The sequence below is a fragment of the Saccopteryx bilineata genome, chromosome 6 (assembly GCF_036850765.1).
Source record: "Saccopteryx bilineata isolate mSacBil1 chromosome 6, mSacBil1_pri_phased_curated, whole genome shotgun sequence".
Classification (NCBI taxonomy): domain Eukaryota; kingdom Metazoa; phylum Chordata; class Mammalia; order Chiroptera; family Emballonuridae; genus Saccopteryx; species Saccopteryx bilineata.
The window spans coordinates 117946804-117963907 of record NC_089495.1 but is presented as its reverse complement, the minus strand read 5'-3'; the positions used below and the strand labels follow the sequence as shown (position 1 = coordinate 117963907).

Here is a 17104-nt window from a genome sequence, read left to right as displayed (position 1 = left end):
GTGCCTCCTTGAACAAAGTCTTTTTTTTTGACAGAGAGAGACAGAGAGAGGGACAGATAGGGACAGACAGACAGGAAGGGAGAGAGATTCATTGCTTTTATTCTCATATGTGCCTTGACCAGGGGGCACAGCAGAGCAAGTGACCACTTGCTCAAGCCAGCGACCTTTGGGCTTAAGTCAGTGACCCATGCTCAAGCCAGCAACCCCAAGCTCAAGCTGGTGAGCCCATGCTCAAACCAATGAGCCTACACTCAATCCGGCGACCTTGGGGTTTCGAACCTGAGTCCTCCGCATCCCAGTCTGACGCTCTTATCCAGCCCAAAATGCCAATTATACCAAAGTTGAGAAACTCTGATCTAGATGATTAGTTTTGGAATCAGACTAACTCTGTAGGGGGATGGCTTAGTAACATTTTTTTTGTAATGTTTCAGGTAAATATTTTAGACGTCGTGAGCCATATATGATCTATGTTGTACATTTGTTTTTTGTTTTTTGGGCTTTTTTTGTATTTTTCTGAAGCTGGAAATGGGGAGACAGTCAGACAGACTCCCGCATGCGCCTGACCGGGATCCACCCGGCACGCCCACCAAGGGGCGATGCTCTGCCCATCCGGGGCGTTGCTCTGCCGTGACCAGAGCCACTCTAGCACCTGAGGCAGAGACCACAGAGCCATCCCCAGTGCCCGGGCCATCTTTGCTCCAGTGGAGCCTCGGCTGCAGGAGGGGAAGAGAGAGACAGAGAGGAAGGAGAGGGGAGGGGTGGAGAAGCAGATGGGCGCTTCTCCTGTGTGCCCTGGCTGGGAATCGAGCCCGGGACTTCTGCACGCTAGGCCGATGCTCTACCACTGAGCAAACCGGCCAGGGCCAATCATCAGCAGTTTCAACCGTCCATTACTTCATTGGAATTGTGACATCAGACATTCCTTTGTGGTTGGTCACCTGCCGCAAGCTTGAAACGAAACTTGTGTTGGCAGGGTTAAAGAAATGAAACCTAAGAGTTCATATTTGAATTTTCCTTGCGTATTCAATGGAAAATATCTTCAGCCATGTGCAATTTATATTTCTCCCATAACATTGAAATGGAATCGTAAAATATTTAGTAGTGTGTTGCTTTTATGTCCAACAGATGGCACTGTTTTTCAAAAACATGTTTTTACCTGTCACAGGTGTGAAATCTATATAATAGTAGGTATATAAAAACATAAAAACACATGCATATTCGAATGCAATGTTGTGCCAAAATTTCAAAGCAATCGGTGAAGAACTTTCAGAGATATAAGATTTTGAACAAACGAACATTTACGTTTTTATTTATATAGATTATACAGTAGTTTTGCCTACTTTTAAACTTTAATTGTATAGAATTATTCATATATTGTGTAGTCTTAACATGCAGTCTTTCTTGTTTGGCTTCTTTAGCTCTCAAGAATTGGTGAGATTTGTCGGTGTTGTAGGCGTTGGTTTGTTTATTTATTTTTTAGTTCCTGTGCATTATTGCATTGTAAAAACATACTACCGTTTCTCCCTTCTCCCGTGGGTTGGTGTATGAGTTGTTTCAAATTTTTGGCTTTTGTGAATGAAGCTGCTATCAATATTATCATACATGTTTTTGGTGTGCATGTTCATTCATTTCTCTTGGTTATGTACAAATGAGGGGAATTGCTGGGCCATAGAGCAGGTGGATGTTTAGCTTTAGTAGAAATTGCCAGTTTTCTGTCGTGTTTGTAGTACCATTTTTCACTTACATCAGCAAAGTTTGAGAATTCCATTTGCTGTCTTCTCTAACACTTGTCAGTCTTTGCAATTTTAACTGTGTGGTAAGGTAAGCGTGTGGTCACACTGACCTGGATTTTGGATTTATTTCCCTGAGGGAACAATGTGTTGAATACTTTTTGTGTGCCATTTGAATGTTCTTTTGTGAAGTGTTTGTTCATGCCTTTTTCTCATTAAAAAGAACGGTTATGCCTTTTTAATGATCTTCTTAGAGATTTTAATGGAGTTTTGGGAGGGAGCTAACTGCATGTGAGTAGCCTGCCAGCTTTAAATGGAAGTGGGGTTACTTTAAAGCTTCATCCAGCTATTTTTTTTTCATTTCTGTCATCTCCAATGTATGGTTCAACCTCATTTATATTATAATGAATTTTAGAATGACACTTTGGTTTCAAGCTTAAAGATAAGTGATTAAGACATTTATTTTTTACAAGAAACTGGAACAAGAAAATTATTCAGTAGGTGTATTCTGCCTTATTCCTCTTCTGTTTTTATTTAAAATGATATTTAGGACCAAGTGCATTGTTTATCCATTCAACGATTGCATACAGAGTGCTTTCTCTATGTCAGATCTAACAGTAGGCTTAGGGAATAAGCAGTGAACAAGACAAACAAGGCTCGGGTCCTCTTGAAGTAGATTTAGGTAGAAGAAAATAATAAGTACACAAACAGCTAAGTAAGATAATTGAAGATAATTTCCTGTTTTGCAGAAATGGAGCAAGAGCCACAGAATGGAGAACCTGCCGAAATTAAGGTCATCAAGGAAGCATATCAGAAGGCCTTTTTATTTGTCAATAAAGGACTGAATACAGATGAGTTAGGTCAGAAGGAAGAAGCAAAGAACTACTATAAGCAAGGAATAGGACACCTGCTCAGGGGAATCAGCATCTCATCCACAGACCCAGAGCACGCAGGTCCCGGGTGGGAATCCGCTAGGCAGATGCAGCAGAAGATGAAGGAGACGCTGCAGAACGTGCGCACCAGGTTGGAGATTCTAGAGAAGGGTCTGGCCACCTCTCTGCGGAACGACCTTCAGGAGGTGCCAAAGTTATACCCAGAATTTCCCCCTAAAGACCTGTCTGGAAAGTTACCGGAGCCTCAGTCCTTGAGTTCCCCTCAGCACGCGGAGGTAGATGGCAGCACCTCGGCGGCCAGCCCCGGGGCGGCGTGCACCCCTGCTGCTCTGTGCTCGCAGCCTCAGAGCAGTCCCGCCGAGGCCCCGCCTGCTTACACGCCCCAGGCTGCCGAGGGGCACTACACCGTGTCCTACGGGACGGAATCTGGGGAGTTTGCCTCCGTGGGAGAAGACTTTTACAGGAACCATTCCCAGCCACCTCCTCTTGAGACCTTAGGGCTGGATGCAGATGAGTTGATTTTGATACCAAACGGAGTGCAGATTTTTTTTGTAAACCCTGCAGGGGAGGTTAGTGCACCTTCATATCCTGGGTACCTTCGGATCGTGAGATTCTTGGATAATTCCCTTGATACATTCCTAAACCGTCCTCCAGGGTTTCTTCAGGTAAGCCAAAGAGAGATGTAAGCATAATTTGAAATATGTGCAAAAATAACATTTTTGTTTGTTAACATTTATAATGGGTACAGGCAATAAGTGCAAAAGGAAAAGATCGTTGTAAAGCCTAGTTCCATTTAAATACATGAAATTTATGAGCTTTGAATGCCTGTTTGTGTTTGATAGGCTTTTTTTTAACACACAAGGTTTTGTTTTAGTATTAAATTTGTTATTCAGGTCTTCAATTTTTAATTCTTTAGAGAAGAAACCTAATCTAATAACTTTAAGTTTAAACAGGATTTATGTTGATATATAACTGTAAATTCCCACAGATGGGGCCATGCTCCAGCTGAGGGGCTGAACTGGGCTAACCCTGGCTGTTGGGCAAACAAGTATGTTAGGCTTGCTCCCTTGTACTTTGCCTCATTGGTGCATAAGCACGGGGCAGCACCACGTGTCTGGGTCAGGCTGGCATTGTAGATTGACTGCCGCCATTGGGAGATGCCACTTTTTGCTGTTGTCTGCCCAAGAAGGGGTCCCCTACCATCGGCCTGTTTGCCCCTCAGCCCTGAGAGAGGGAAGCAGTTTTCCCTGCCTGCTTGCTCATTCACAGTTGCAAGACTAATAAATGGAATGGCCCACCATCCTCTGGTTCCACAGTTCCTTTACCATCTGCCCAAATCCAGTGTGAACTGCATGGCTGTGACCACCAGCCTTATACTGGTCCAGAGTCTAGAAGAGTGGATCTCACCCAGGGATGATCTCCCCTCCCCTGGGACATTTTGACAACCCTGAAAACAATTTTCACTGTCATAACTGGGAGGAGGGAGTATGCTGCTGCTATTGGCATATGATAGATGGAGGTCAGGGGTGCCACCAAACATCTAAATCAGATATCTTCCAATCACAAAAAATTATCCAACCCAAAATATCAGTCATGCCAAGGCTGAGAATCCTGGTCTAGAAGATGAGGCTGTGATGATAATTTAGAATACAGTTTTAACATTCTGAGCAGATCAGTTTACCTGGATGTCCTTGGTCTGAGAGCAAGGGCTGATAAGTAAAGGCTTTGTTAGGGCATTGTTGTGGATTACTGAGGTGTTCTGAAGGTGGCAGGACAGTAACATGTTTTTAAAAGCGGGGACATTGGTACAGGTGGATAGGTTCTAGAAATGAGGACTCGGTATACATTGGGTGGAACAAAGGTGTTTACGGGGATGGGAGATTATTTGAGCAAGGCAGGTAGGTGCTTTTGTCCACAGCCCAGATGTGGTTTACTCACATCACTGGTTGTCTGAGTTCATTTTCTTTTTTGGTTTATTCTCTTTTTAATTTTTACACAGCTTTTACATGGAGTCAACTTGAATGTTGTATAAAGGTAGTTTGATAATTACTAGGAATATGTGAAGAACATATTTTGGGGCATTGTTGAAAGCAAGACTTAATACTAGACAGAAAGAATATTGTGAAATCTGTAGGCTATTATATGAAAGAAGTCTTGAGGTGAAAAAGAGTAGGGTTAGCCTGCAGGCGGTGGCGCAATGGATAGAGCATCAGATTGGGACCCAGAGGACCCAGGTTTGAAACCGCAAGGTCTCCGGCTTGAGTGTGGGCTCATCCGGCTTGAGCACGGCTCACCAGCTTGAGCGTGGGGTTACTGGCTTGAGCTTAGAATCATAGACATGACCCCATGGTCGCTGGCTTCAGCCAAGGTTGCTGGTTTCAGCCCAAGGTTGCTGGCTTCAGCCCAAGGTTGCTGGCTTGAGCAAGGGGTCACTGGCTCTGCTGTAGCCACCGGTCAAGACACATGTGAGAAAGCAATCAATGAACAACGAAGGTGCCTCAATGAAAAGTTGATGCTTTTCATCCCTTTTCCTTCCTGTCTCTTTCTTTCTCTGTCTCTCTCTCTGTCACACACACACACACACACATACAAATCTCAAAAAGGGTCGGATTATTTACTAGGGTTTACGAGGAGGCTTTTAAGAGCTTCTAGTTTCTGCTGATCTGATAATGGAGCTGCATTGCAGCAGAGGAGCTCCTGGAGCTGTGGGAAATGAACACCAGAAACACCGTACCTGGTTACATGAGATTAGCCTTTAAAATGACTCGGTGTCCAGTAAAATTTGTCTTATTTTAGTGCTTTAAATTTTGTTTTTAATTATTTTGTTATCTCCTATTTTTGGTCCTAAATAAAAAAGTAAAATTACACCAAAAATTTAATTTGTCTCTTTAAGGGGCTCTTATTGTTGTCTTTAGATATTTGTAGTATTCTAAAAAGCAATTGATATTTGCATGTTTTAAAAAAAACAAGCACTAAACCAACTAGGTATTAGAAGTTGAATATATAACTTCTAAGGCTGCAAAAATTACTATTGGCCTAGTTAGGAAATTGGAAAATAATTTGCTTTTAAGTAGACAGACTTAGAATTTTAGGGCTTCTAAGAACTATTTTGCTCTTGGTTTTAGTTTCAATACACTTTTTAAACCTATTAAGTTTGTAGTCAATTCACATAGAACGTGGACACGAGGGTGCCGTCTGAAAGTGGAACTGGGCAAAATCAGCCAGTGGTAGATGTGCTCATCAGCCTGTAGGAACCTGCTGTGAGGAGTGCCTGGAACATCTTACTCGAGATTTCGGGATACTCCAGTTTAACCAAGCTGATAAGAAGGGAGTTAATAGTAGAGTTATCAAGGCATAGTAAAAACACCTCTCCGAAACTTTCCAACTTGAGTTATTTAAGTGTAACTTTACCATTTTTTAGTCAAATCCATATCTCTGCAATTACTTTAATATTTTTATTCAGATGTCTCGTTTGTTAAATTTATCCTAAACAGTAACAACTGTGAAATTGAGGGAAAGATGTATTTTTTCCTGATGCACATTAAAATACATAACTACTCAAGTTTAGTTAGTATACTTGAAGTTATTTCACATTCCACAGATGGTTATATATCATACTTTGGAAAATGCAGTATACAGTTTTATTGTAACTTGCCTGAAATTTGACTTTTTTTAAAAGATCGAGATTGACTTTTGAGATAACTAGAAAACAGAGAATCTGTGAAAAGAAAAAGAATTTCCAGATGTTTACTAAGCACTTTCCAGGAAAGAGACCTGAGTACTCTGATCCCTGACCATTCATTCTGTTGGACAGAGATGATGGTAGTATGAGAATTTTCCATCTGTTCATATGAAATCTTTTGTGTTCCTTATGTTCACCACACAGTATTTTGGTAACAGATTGTTCTAGCAAGTTCCTTCCTTCCTTCTTTCCTTTTTTCCTCCCTCCTACCTGCCCGCCTGCCTGCCTGCAGGGAGAGAGAGACAGGAACATGGAGCAGCTGCTTCTGCATATGTGCCCTGACTGGGAATCGAACCAGCAACCTCCGGCATCAACTGACCAAGCTGTCCAGCCAGGGCGTGCAGGTTTTTTAGTGTTAGGAAGAGCAGTGTCCTCGGTGAGGGGCACACTTATGTTCAGGTCACTCAAAGAATGGTATCTCAATGGAAGTGAATACATTTGGCTATTCCAATTTAAACTTAGTTTCTTCTGAATTTAGATCTCTAGGAAGAGAGCTTAAGTCTCAGTTCTCAGTGTACTGACAATGTGACCCTCCCAGGTGACTTTGCAGGGCAGCTTTGTGTCATTTTGACTTAACTTCGCAGCAATTGACAGGGTCAGCCAAACATTGTTGGCCAATAGGAATCCCCAGTTTGGGGTGCAGTGAAGAAGAAAATTGTATTCAGTGCACATAGCTCAATTGTGACACAGCAAACGCTGTGAAAATAGCACTGCTGTTAGGTGGCCTTACAGCCAGTCCCCTCTCAGGGTAGACAGAGCTGCTCTGCCTAGTGCTGGCCTGCTCTGCTTTTCAGTCTGTGGCGAAATGGGAAGGGCATTCCCAGAGCCAGGGGGAGCTGACTGATATAGACCCAAGTTCCCATGGGTCCCTGGTTGGTTTGCCCTCATGCAAATGACTATTTCAAATGAAACTTTCAATTTGATTGGACCAAATACTATCCTGATTTGTCAGAATAGAGCCACTTTGGTTGGTTGGAGCTGCAGCTCCAATTGGATGGGGGAAGCCTCAGTCCTCTGGGTTGAAACAGGACTCCAGGGACTCCTCTATAAAGCCTGGCTCAGGTGCCAGGAACACAGTGCCGGCAGGGGGTGCAGTGCAGGCTTCTCCCTGAAGCGCAGCTTCTGTGAGAGGCTCCTGTGCAGTAATGGCTGCCAGGCTCTGTTTCTTAAAATGTGAGCCCAGTTAGCCACCAGCAACTGTTCTTAGTCTTCTTTCCAGAGTCCCCAGTAGTAATGTGACTCAGTGTTTTATTCTAGCCTCTGTCACGGTAGGTTAAATTAATTGTTTCTAATTAAACAATACTAACCAACTTCATGGAATTTTGAGGATTGTATCAGTAAGTACATGTAGAGTACTTGAAAACAGTTTGATGTTATTTATTTCCACAAAGGGATGCCTAATTTGCATGATAAAGAAAACTTGCATTTACTTTGTCCATAATTTATTTAAAGCTATGCTCATTATCAGTTACTAGTTTAACAGTGGTCTATTTAAAGCCACCAGTTTTACATAGTGGAGCAATAACATTTTTATCACAGTTCTTCTGATTTTAAAATTTTTTATTTATTGATTTGAGAGAACGAGAAGGTGGGAGGGAGGTGGGAAGCATCAACTCATAGTACTATAGTTGCTTCTCATGGGTTTCTTGACCGGGCAAGCCCAGGGATTCAAACTGGGGTCCCAGTGTTCCAGGTCAACGCCTTATCCACTGCACCTCCACAAGTCAGGTTGAACTACAGTTCTTGTGACTGGTTTGCTGGAAAAATCACACTAGTAAATTGCTATTTTTTATTGGGGGCTTGTTGATGCTGGTGGTTCTATTAAGCCTTGTAAAATGCGTTTCAAACTTTGAAACGTGTATTTTCTGGTATAACAATTTAAAAACCTTAGTGAAAACATAGTTTCCTTCATTGATTTTTTTTTTTAAACTAATCCTTTTAGGTTTGTGACTGGCTGTACCCTCTGATTCCGGATAGATCTCCAGTTCTTAAATGCACTGTGGGAGCCTACATGTTTCCTGATACAATGTTACAAGCGTCAGGATGCTTTGTGGGGGTAGTCCTGTCTTCTGAATTACCAGAAGATGATAGAGAACTCTTCGAGGATCTGTTAAGACAAATGTCTGACCTTCGGCTCCAGGTAACATGTGGTTGTCTTCAAGATGAAAACCTACTTTAGGCGCTGGCTGGTTGGCTCAGTGGTAGAGCGTCAGCCTGGCGTGCAGGAGTCCCGGGTTCAATTCCTGGCCAGGGCACACAGGAGAAGCACCCATCTGCTTCTCCACCCCTCCCCCTCTCCTTCCTCTCTGTCTCTCTCTTGCCCTCCTGCAGCCAAGGCTCCATTGGAGCAAAGTTTGCCCGGACGCTGAGGATGGCTCTGTGGCCTCTGCCTCAGGTGCTAGAATGGCTCTTGTTCCAACAGAGTAATGCCCCAGATGGGGCAGAGCATTGCCCCCTGGTGGGCGTGCCGGGTGGATCCTGGTCAGGCGCATGCGAGAGTCTGTCTGACTGCCTCCCTGTTTCCAACTTTAGGAAAAAAAAAAAGAGAAAACCTACTTTAACATAAGCCCAGGTGGTTTCAATCCAGAGTTCACAATCTTCATCACTATTTACAGCAAATTCCAAACTTGTATTTCTGAACACACAAGCAAATTAGTATGCAATACATTGGGAGGAGATAAGAGCTATAGAAGAAAATGCAAAGCAGGATAACAGGAAACACAGGAGTCCTGGTGTGGGTGGGCCCTATAGATTTATATTTTTGTCATTATTTTTAACTTTGGTGTGTGTGTATGCTTATAGCAATATATATCCCTTAATTTGCCTTTGTATTTACACGTGATCTTCCTACTTTTGCCTTTCGCGTTGGGTGATCACTGCTTTTATAATGTGTTTGCCTTTGTCAGTGAGAATTTTTCCTTTGTGATATTTTCTTATTCATATTTACATTTTTAAGAAGACTTTTAGTACTGGTTTGGTGGTAATGAACTCATTCAGGTTTTTCTTGTTTGAGAAACTCTTTATCTCTCCTTTGATTCTAAATTAAAGCCTTGCTGGATAGAGTAGTCTTGGTTGTAGGTTCTTGCTTTTCATCATTTTGAATATTTCATGTGAATCTCTTCTGGCATGCAAAATTTCTGTTGAAAAATCAGCTGAAAGTCTGTAAATGAGAGTAGAGGAGACAGGCTCCTGCATATGCACTGACCAGGATACCCCTGGCAACCCCCATCTGGGGCTGATGCTTGAATCAGCTGAGCTAGTTTTAGTGCCTGAGGCCAACACTGGACCAGCTGAGCCATTGGCTATAGGAGGGGAAGAAGGAGAGAAGGGGGACTGTGAGGGGGACAAAAGCAGATGGTTGCCTCTCCTGTGTGACCTAACTGGGACTTGAACCCAGGATGTTCATATACCAGGCTGATGCTCTCTCCACTGAGACAACCAGCCTGGGCCAATGAGCTGAAAGTCTTAAGGGAGCTCCCTTGTACATAACTAGTGGCTTTTCTCTTAATGCTTTTAAGATTCTCCGGTTTTATCTTTGCCATTTTAATTAGGTTGTGTCTTGTGTCAGTCTCTTTGGGTTCATCTTGTTTGGGATTCTGTACTTCCTGGGCTTGTATGTCTAATTCCTTCACCAAGTTCAGCAAGTGTTCCATCAGTATTTCTTCACATAGGTTAATTCCTTGCTGTCTTTCTTCTTATGCAGCCCATATGATGATGTGAATGTTGTTATGCTGATGTTGTCCCAGAGGTCCCTTAAACTATCCTCGTATTTCTGGATTTATTTTCTTTTTGCTGTTCCAGTTGGGTGTTTTTCACACATTGTCTTCTAAATCCTATTCGGTTTTCTGCTTCAACTAATCTGCTGTTGATTCCACCTAATATACTCTTCATTTTAGTTATTATAGTCTTCGTTTCTGACTGGTTCTGGTTCTTTTTATGAGTCCTTTTTTTTTTTTTTTTTTTTTGAGGTGGGGGAAGGAAGAAAAAGAGCAAGGAGAAAGAAGCATCAACTCATTGTTCCACTTAGTTGTACACACATAGATTGCTTCTCATATGTGTCCTAACTCATATGTGTCCTAATTCAGTGGTCCCCAACCCTCGGCGCGGACCAGTACCGTTCCGTGGGCCATTTGGTACTGGTCCGCAAGAGAAAGAATAAATAACTTACATTATTTCTGTTTTATTTATATTTAAGTCTGAACAATGTTTTATTTTTAAAAAATGACCAGATTCCCTCTGTTCTGTTCGTCTAAGATTCACTCTTGATGCTTGTCTTGGTCACGTGATACATTTATTCGTCCCACCCTAAAGGCCAGTCTGTGAAAATATTTTCTGACATTAAATTGGTCTGTGGCCCAAAAAAGGTTGGGGACCACTTAATTGGTCTCAAACTGGCAACCTCAGCACTCTAGGATGGTGCTGTATCCACTGTGCCACTGGCCTGGGCTTTTTTATGATTTCTATCTCCTTTTTATTTATTACTTTATTATTTATTTATTGTATTTTTTCCAAAGTGAGAAGTAGGGAGGCAGACAGACAGACTCCCGCATGCGCCCGACCGGGATCCACCTGGCATGCTCACTAGGGGGCGATGCTCTGCCCATCTGGGGCGTCGCTCTGTTGCAACCAGAGCCATTCTAGCACCTGAGGCGGAGGCCATGGAACCATCCTCAGTGCCTGGGCCAACTTTGGTCCAGTGGAGTCCTGGCTGCGAGAGGGGAAGAGAGAGACAGAGAGGAAGGAGAGAAGAAGAGTGGAGAAGCAGGTGGGCGCTTCTCCTGTGTGCCCTGACTGGGAATCTACCCCAGCATTTCTACACGCTGGGCCAATACTCTACCACTGAGCCAACTGGCCAGGGCCTCTATATCCTTTTTAATGTTTTCTTGTCTTTTGTTGAAGTTCTCAGAGATTATTTCTACTCTCCCCATAAGTTCATTGAGTATCCTTATAATCAGTGTTTAGAACTCTGCATCTAGTTGGTTGGTTGCCTCTGTTTTATTTCGTTCTTTTTCTGGAGTTTTGTCCTATTGCATTTGGGGCATGTTTCTTTGTCTCCTCATTGCTGCTACCTTTCTATGTTTGGTTCTATGTATTAGGTAGAGCTGCTACATCTCTGGTCTTTCAGAGTGGCCTTTTATAGTAGGTATCCTCTAGGACTCAGTGGGATAGTTTCCATGTTCACCTGAGCCAGGTGCTACAATGGGCGTGTCCCTTGTGTGGGTTGTGTGTGCTCTCCTGTTATAGTTGAGCCTTTATTACTATTAGCACGTCAGAGGGTCGGATTGACCACAGGCTACTGTAAATAGAGCAGAAGAGCTTTTGTGTGGGAGGATGACCCTACAGAGCAGGATTCACTGTATCTGGTTTCTGGGATTGGCAAATCCAAGCACCTTTGGGTGCTTGAGTGTATGGTGTGTGTGGCTGATTGGGTAGTGCTCTGGTGTGGTTCTGGGTCCTCTTGGAGGGGACTCTGGTACTTGCCAAGTCAGCTGATTCTTTGTGCTCAGTCCTGGGCTCATTGGTAGGAGCTATATACTGTTATCTGCTGTTGGTAGCTGCTTGTGCTGGACTTGGAGGGGCCTAGGAGAGGCTATGTTGCGAACTAAGGCCAGCTGCCACCATTACCAGGCTTGGAACTACTTTGCAAGAAGTACAGGGCATGCTGAGGCCATTTGCTGCTTGTTTGGGATTTGTGGACCTTTGAAAGATTTTAGGGAAGTCTGCAGTGTGGGCAGAGGACAGCCACTTGTGAGGAATAGCTGCTGAAAGAGGTTCAGGAGGTGCCTGAGTTGGGTTGGGCAGGATCTCAGAGAATCCTGAGGGTGGGGCAAGAAAAGTATTACTCAGGATAATAGAGACTTAGATATGGTACCCAGTGGGGGGGAAGGGCTAAAATAAGGAACTGAGGCACCTGCCAGCACTTCTGTCTGGGAGAAAGCTGCCCCTCCAGCCCTTGCCCTCAAGCCAGACAATTCAGTTCCTCCCTGTTTGTCCCTGGTGTTTTTTCAAGCTGTTGTCCCTTTGTTGGAGCTGAGGGCAAATACCTGTGAGTGTACAAAGACCCTTTAAGAGCATCCCTGGGTCTACTTCAGTGCTTTGTCTCACCTGCAGGGAACCACCACTGATTTTCACAGCCAGCTATTGTGGGGACCCCTTGCTCCTCAGAGCCTCCACACCCAAGATATTCTCCTGTTCCCATCCTCAACATGTGGATGTGGGAGCATTCCCATCCTCAACATGTGGATGTGGGAGCAGTTCATTCCACATCTCCACCCCTCCTACCATTCTTAACCTGTCTTCTTTTCTTTATATTCTTAGTTATAGAAGTTCTGTTCAGATAGTCTTCAAGTGGTTCCCAAGGGTTATTCTATAATTTAGTTGTAAATTTGATGTGGGCATGGAAGGGTGCAAATACAGTGTTTTACCAGCTCTATCATCTTGACCAGAAGTACATTTACAGTATTTTTTTTTTTAGCAAGAGAGAGACTGAGACAGAGAGAGGGACAGATAGTGACAGATAGACAGGAAGGAAGAGAGATTAGAAGCATCAGTTCTTCATTGCAGCACCTTTGTTGTTTATTGATTGCTTTCTCATGTGTCTTGACCTGGGGAGCTCCAGCTGAACCAGTGACCCTTTGCTCAAGCCAGCAATCTTGGACTCAAGCCAGTGACCTTTGGGCTCAAGCCAGTGACCATGCGGTCATGTCTATGATCCCCCATTCAAGCCAGCGACCTCGTACTCAAACTGGTGAGGCTGCACTCAAGCTGGATGAGCCCATGCTCAAGCCAGCGACCTCAGGGTTTTAAACCTGAGTCCTCTGTGTCCTAAGGCGATGCTCTGTCTACTGTGCTACCGCCTGGTCAGGCTACATTTACAGTATTTATTGAAGAAAATGCACATGTAAGTGAACTCACCAGACGAAACCTATGTTAAGAGTCAACTATAGTTTCCTTTGATTTCGGTTCTGAAAGATTATTCCTGTCTTCTTAAAAAGTAGAATATGCTCTGAATCTACATCAATATTTAAATATCAAAGGTGATGGGAGCACATCACCAGCTGAGTGAAAGGTCATCGTTGTCTCAGCATCAAGTTGTGTGAACTATGTATATGAACGACCTATTCAGTGATCAACATATAGCATAGTCCGTGCTAAACATTTAATCTGTGTTGACAGAACACATGATCCCCATACAGAAGTGTGTACAGCCTGTGTGCTCATAAGAGGAGGTAGGAACATGGTGAAATGGATGTGGGTATAAGTCTCAGCTTTGCTGTTTAGCAGTAGAATGGAGTGACAGTCTTGCATACCCCAGATCTAACACTCAGCTGCTTTTCCCTTCGCTCCTGCACTCATTGAACTGGTATTATTAGGCTTTAGGAAAGAAATTAAACTTTTAGGTTATATGTTTGCATACTTCTTTGTTGAGTTTCATGTTTTGGTTGCATGCTGTTTTTACTTTGCTCTGTTGTCCCAAAGCTCCAACTGTAAACAAAAGTTAGTTACTAGCAATAATTTTGACCAGTCTCTTTCACTCTTAAGTAATCATTCAGCAAAGTGCATACCCGCAGACCCCCTTTAGTATTAAGTGCAAAAAAAGGTCATCCATCAGCTTTCTAGCAATGCAGAGTGGTTAAACTAGACAGAGTTTGGTTCATTGCCTTTATACTTAAGCTTACATAGGTTTCTGAAAATGTATTGTTATATAATTAAATTCAGATGTAGCTGCATCTGATTTAATGATAGCTTAGACCTGGTATAAATTTTTTATTCTTTGTCTTTTGAAATCTGGTTTAGGTCATATGCTGTGCACTAACAAACTCACAAGTTTGAGGTTTGGTGATTGGATAGAGGAACACAAACAAAAGTACTTGTATTTGAAATAAGACTATCAAACCCTGACATTTAACCAGATGTGTTATTAGCATAGAGGAAAGTCAGTAAAGTTAGTCCTCTACTTCGTAGGCCAACTGGAACCAGGCTGAAGGAGAAAATGAATTCCAGATCCCTGGCAGAGCAAGACTGCCCCCTGACCACCTGAAGGAAGCCAGTAGCTCCGAAGTGAGACAGCCGGGCCCTTCAGTGGACCCAGGCGGTAAGGACGTGCCTCATAAAGGAAAGCGGGGTAAAAAGGTAAGGGGAGAGCAAGGAGGTGCGGGGGGAGTGTACGTTTCACCAGTTTCCATTATGTCTGAGATCTTGTCCCTATTTACTAAAGAAAACCACTCTTGGAGTCACAGAGTGATTACTGGTAAACATCATCAGTTTTAGTATTTCCCTTCCTAAGTGTTTGTTACTTAAGTATTTTAAAAGACATTCCATGTTTTGAGGGATAGCTTTTGTTTTGCAACTACTTGAAGAATATTTATATTTTCATGAATGATGTACGTACATTTTTAGTTTGAGTTGTTCCTCACCTTCCTATGTATACCAGGATCTTGGGACTAGGTGTGCTTTTTCTCAGACTGCCATTTTTATTCAGTTCCTTATGCGTGGGTGGTCAGCAGGACACAGAGTGGGTTATTTAAAACATTTGGTAGATATTTAGTAGCTTCTTATTTCATTTCTTAGATTCTGAGTATATGATATGCTGTAAATGGTAAATCTGGATCAGAGTTAGTGAATATTTATTAAGTGCTAGAATGCTGAGCATAGTGGGAAAAATTTTAATTTTTCACCTCAAGGAATTGACTCTCCAGTGGGGAGGACAGATTAGCAAAGAGATCATCTCCGTCCAGTGTGATTATTAGATGAAGGCACATAGACCGTGGAGAAAGCCGGGTTGTACTTTTTGTTTGATGTACAACTAGCCTCATAACTACGAGAGGGCGTGTGGCTGTGGCGGGAAGCAGCCAGGAGGCTCCCCCTGAGGGCACGGCAGCTCTGATCAGTCCTGACAGGTGAAGAGTTGGTCAGACAGAGAGCAGGTCGCAGGTTATTCTAGGCAGAAGTAGTAATATACACAAAATGTATAAAGAAAGAAAGCATTGTGTGAGGATTGTTTACTATTGTATTGCTACTGTTAGTGCTCAGTAATTAATTATCTTTGAATTAATGACTATCGGATGACTATTCTACATTTACTTGTAAAGTGCCACTGTGGTTTGCATTGAATGTCTTAGACGAGCTTTATGAGGACATTGGGAGTCCTAAATGGTCCCAAGAAATTTATTTTTTTTTAAATTTAAGTTAATGCCCACTAAACACAAATTCAAAATGAACAAAAAACGTATATGGTGAAAAGTAAGTTTGCTTCCCATCCCTGTCCCCCAGCCCCTAGCTCCCAGCTCTGCACTGCTGTTAGCTTCCCATCCCTGTCCCCCGGCCCCTAGCTCCCAGCTCTGCACTGCTGTTAGCTTCCCATCCCTGTCCCCCAGGCCCCTAGCTCCCAGCTCTGCACTGCTGTTAGCTTCCCATCCCTGTCCCCGGGCCCCTAGCTCCCAGCTCTGTACTGCTGTTAGCTTCCCATCCCTGTCCCTGGGCCCCTAGCTCCCAGCTCTGCACTGTTGTTAGCTTCCCATCCCTGTCCCCGGGCCCCTAGCTCCCAGCTCTGTACTGCTGTTAGCTTCCCATCCCTGTCCCCGGGCCCCTAGCTCCCAGCTCTGTACTGCTGTTAGCTTCCCATCCCTGTCCCCGGGCCCCTAGCTCCCAGCTCTGCACTGCTGTTAGCTTCCCATCCCTGTCCCCCAGGCCCCTAGCTCCCAGCTCTGCACTGCTGTTAGCTTCCCATCCCTGTCCCCGGGCCCCTAGCTCCCAGCTCTGTACTGCTGTTAGCTTCCCATCCCTGTCCCCGGGCCCCTAGCTCCCAGCTCTGCACTGCTGTTAGCTTCCCATCCCTGTCCTCCAGCCCCTAGCTCCCAGCTCTGCACTGCTGTTAGCTTCCCATCCTTGTCCCCCAGCCCCTAGCTCCCAGCTCTGCACTGCTGTTAGCTTCCCATCCCTGTCCCCCGGCCTCTAGCTCCCAGCTCTGCACTGCTGTTAGCTTCCCATCCCTGTCCCCAGGCCCCTAGCTCCCAGCTCTGCACTGCTGCTGTTAGCTTCCCATCCCTTTCCCCGGGCCCCTAGCTCCCAGCTCTGCACTGCTGTTAGCTTCCCATCCCTGTCCTCCGGCCCCTAGCTCCCAGCTCTGCACTGCTGTTAGCTTCCCATCCCTGTCCTCCAGCCCCTAGCTCCCAGCTCTGCACTGCTGTTAGCTTCCCATCCCTGTCCTCCAGCCCCTAGCTCCCAGCTCTGCACTGCTGTTAGCTTCCCATCCCTGTCCTCCAGCCCCTAGCTCCCAGCTCTGCACTGCTGTTAGCTTCCCATCCCTGTCCCCCGGCCCCTAGCTCCCAGCTATGCACTGCTGCTGTTAGCTTCCCATCCCTGTCCCCAGGCCCCTAGCTCCCAGCTCTGCACTGCTGTTAGCTTCCTATCCCTGTCCCCGGGCCCCTAGCTCCCAGCTCTGCACTGCTGCTGTTAGTGTCCCAGTGTTCTTGCAGGTGTGATTTATGCATATTAATACATATTCAACACATATTCATTTTGTGAGGATATTTATGTACATACACATTTGTAGAATTTCAAACACAAATGGCAGTATGTAAGACATACTATTTTGTTCCTTGCTTTTTACTTCAGTATATTTATAAATTTTTTCCATATCACTTAGGACTTCATTTTTTAAAATTTAATATCTGGTTTAAAAATGAAATCATATGGGCCCTGGCCAGTTGGCTCAGTGATAGAGCATAGGCCGGGCA

At 44.1% G+C, this 17104-nt stretch overlaps 1 protein-coding gene across 7 annotated transcripts in view; it reads left to right on the top strand.

The window, feature by feature from the left end:
- The window catches only part of SPART (spartin), a 48520-nt gene that overhangs the window by 11150 nt on the left and 20266 nt on the right, over nucleotides 1-17104 (top strand). For all 7 annotated transcript variants that reach the window (XM_066236604.1, XM_066236603.1, XM_066236601.1 and 4 more), the window contains exons 2-4: nucleotides 2480-3288; nucleotides 8308-8505; nucleotides 14331-14498. In XM_066236604.1, coding sequence (XP_066092701.1) covers nucleotides 2482-3288; nucleotides 8308-8505; nucleotides 14331-14498 — 1173 coding nt within the window. In that variant the 5' untranslated portion in view covers nucleotides 2480-2481. The remainder of the gene's footprint in view (nucleotides 1-2479; nucleotides 3289-8307; nucleotides 8506-14330; nucleotides 14499-17104) is intronic.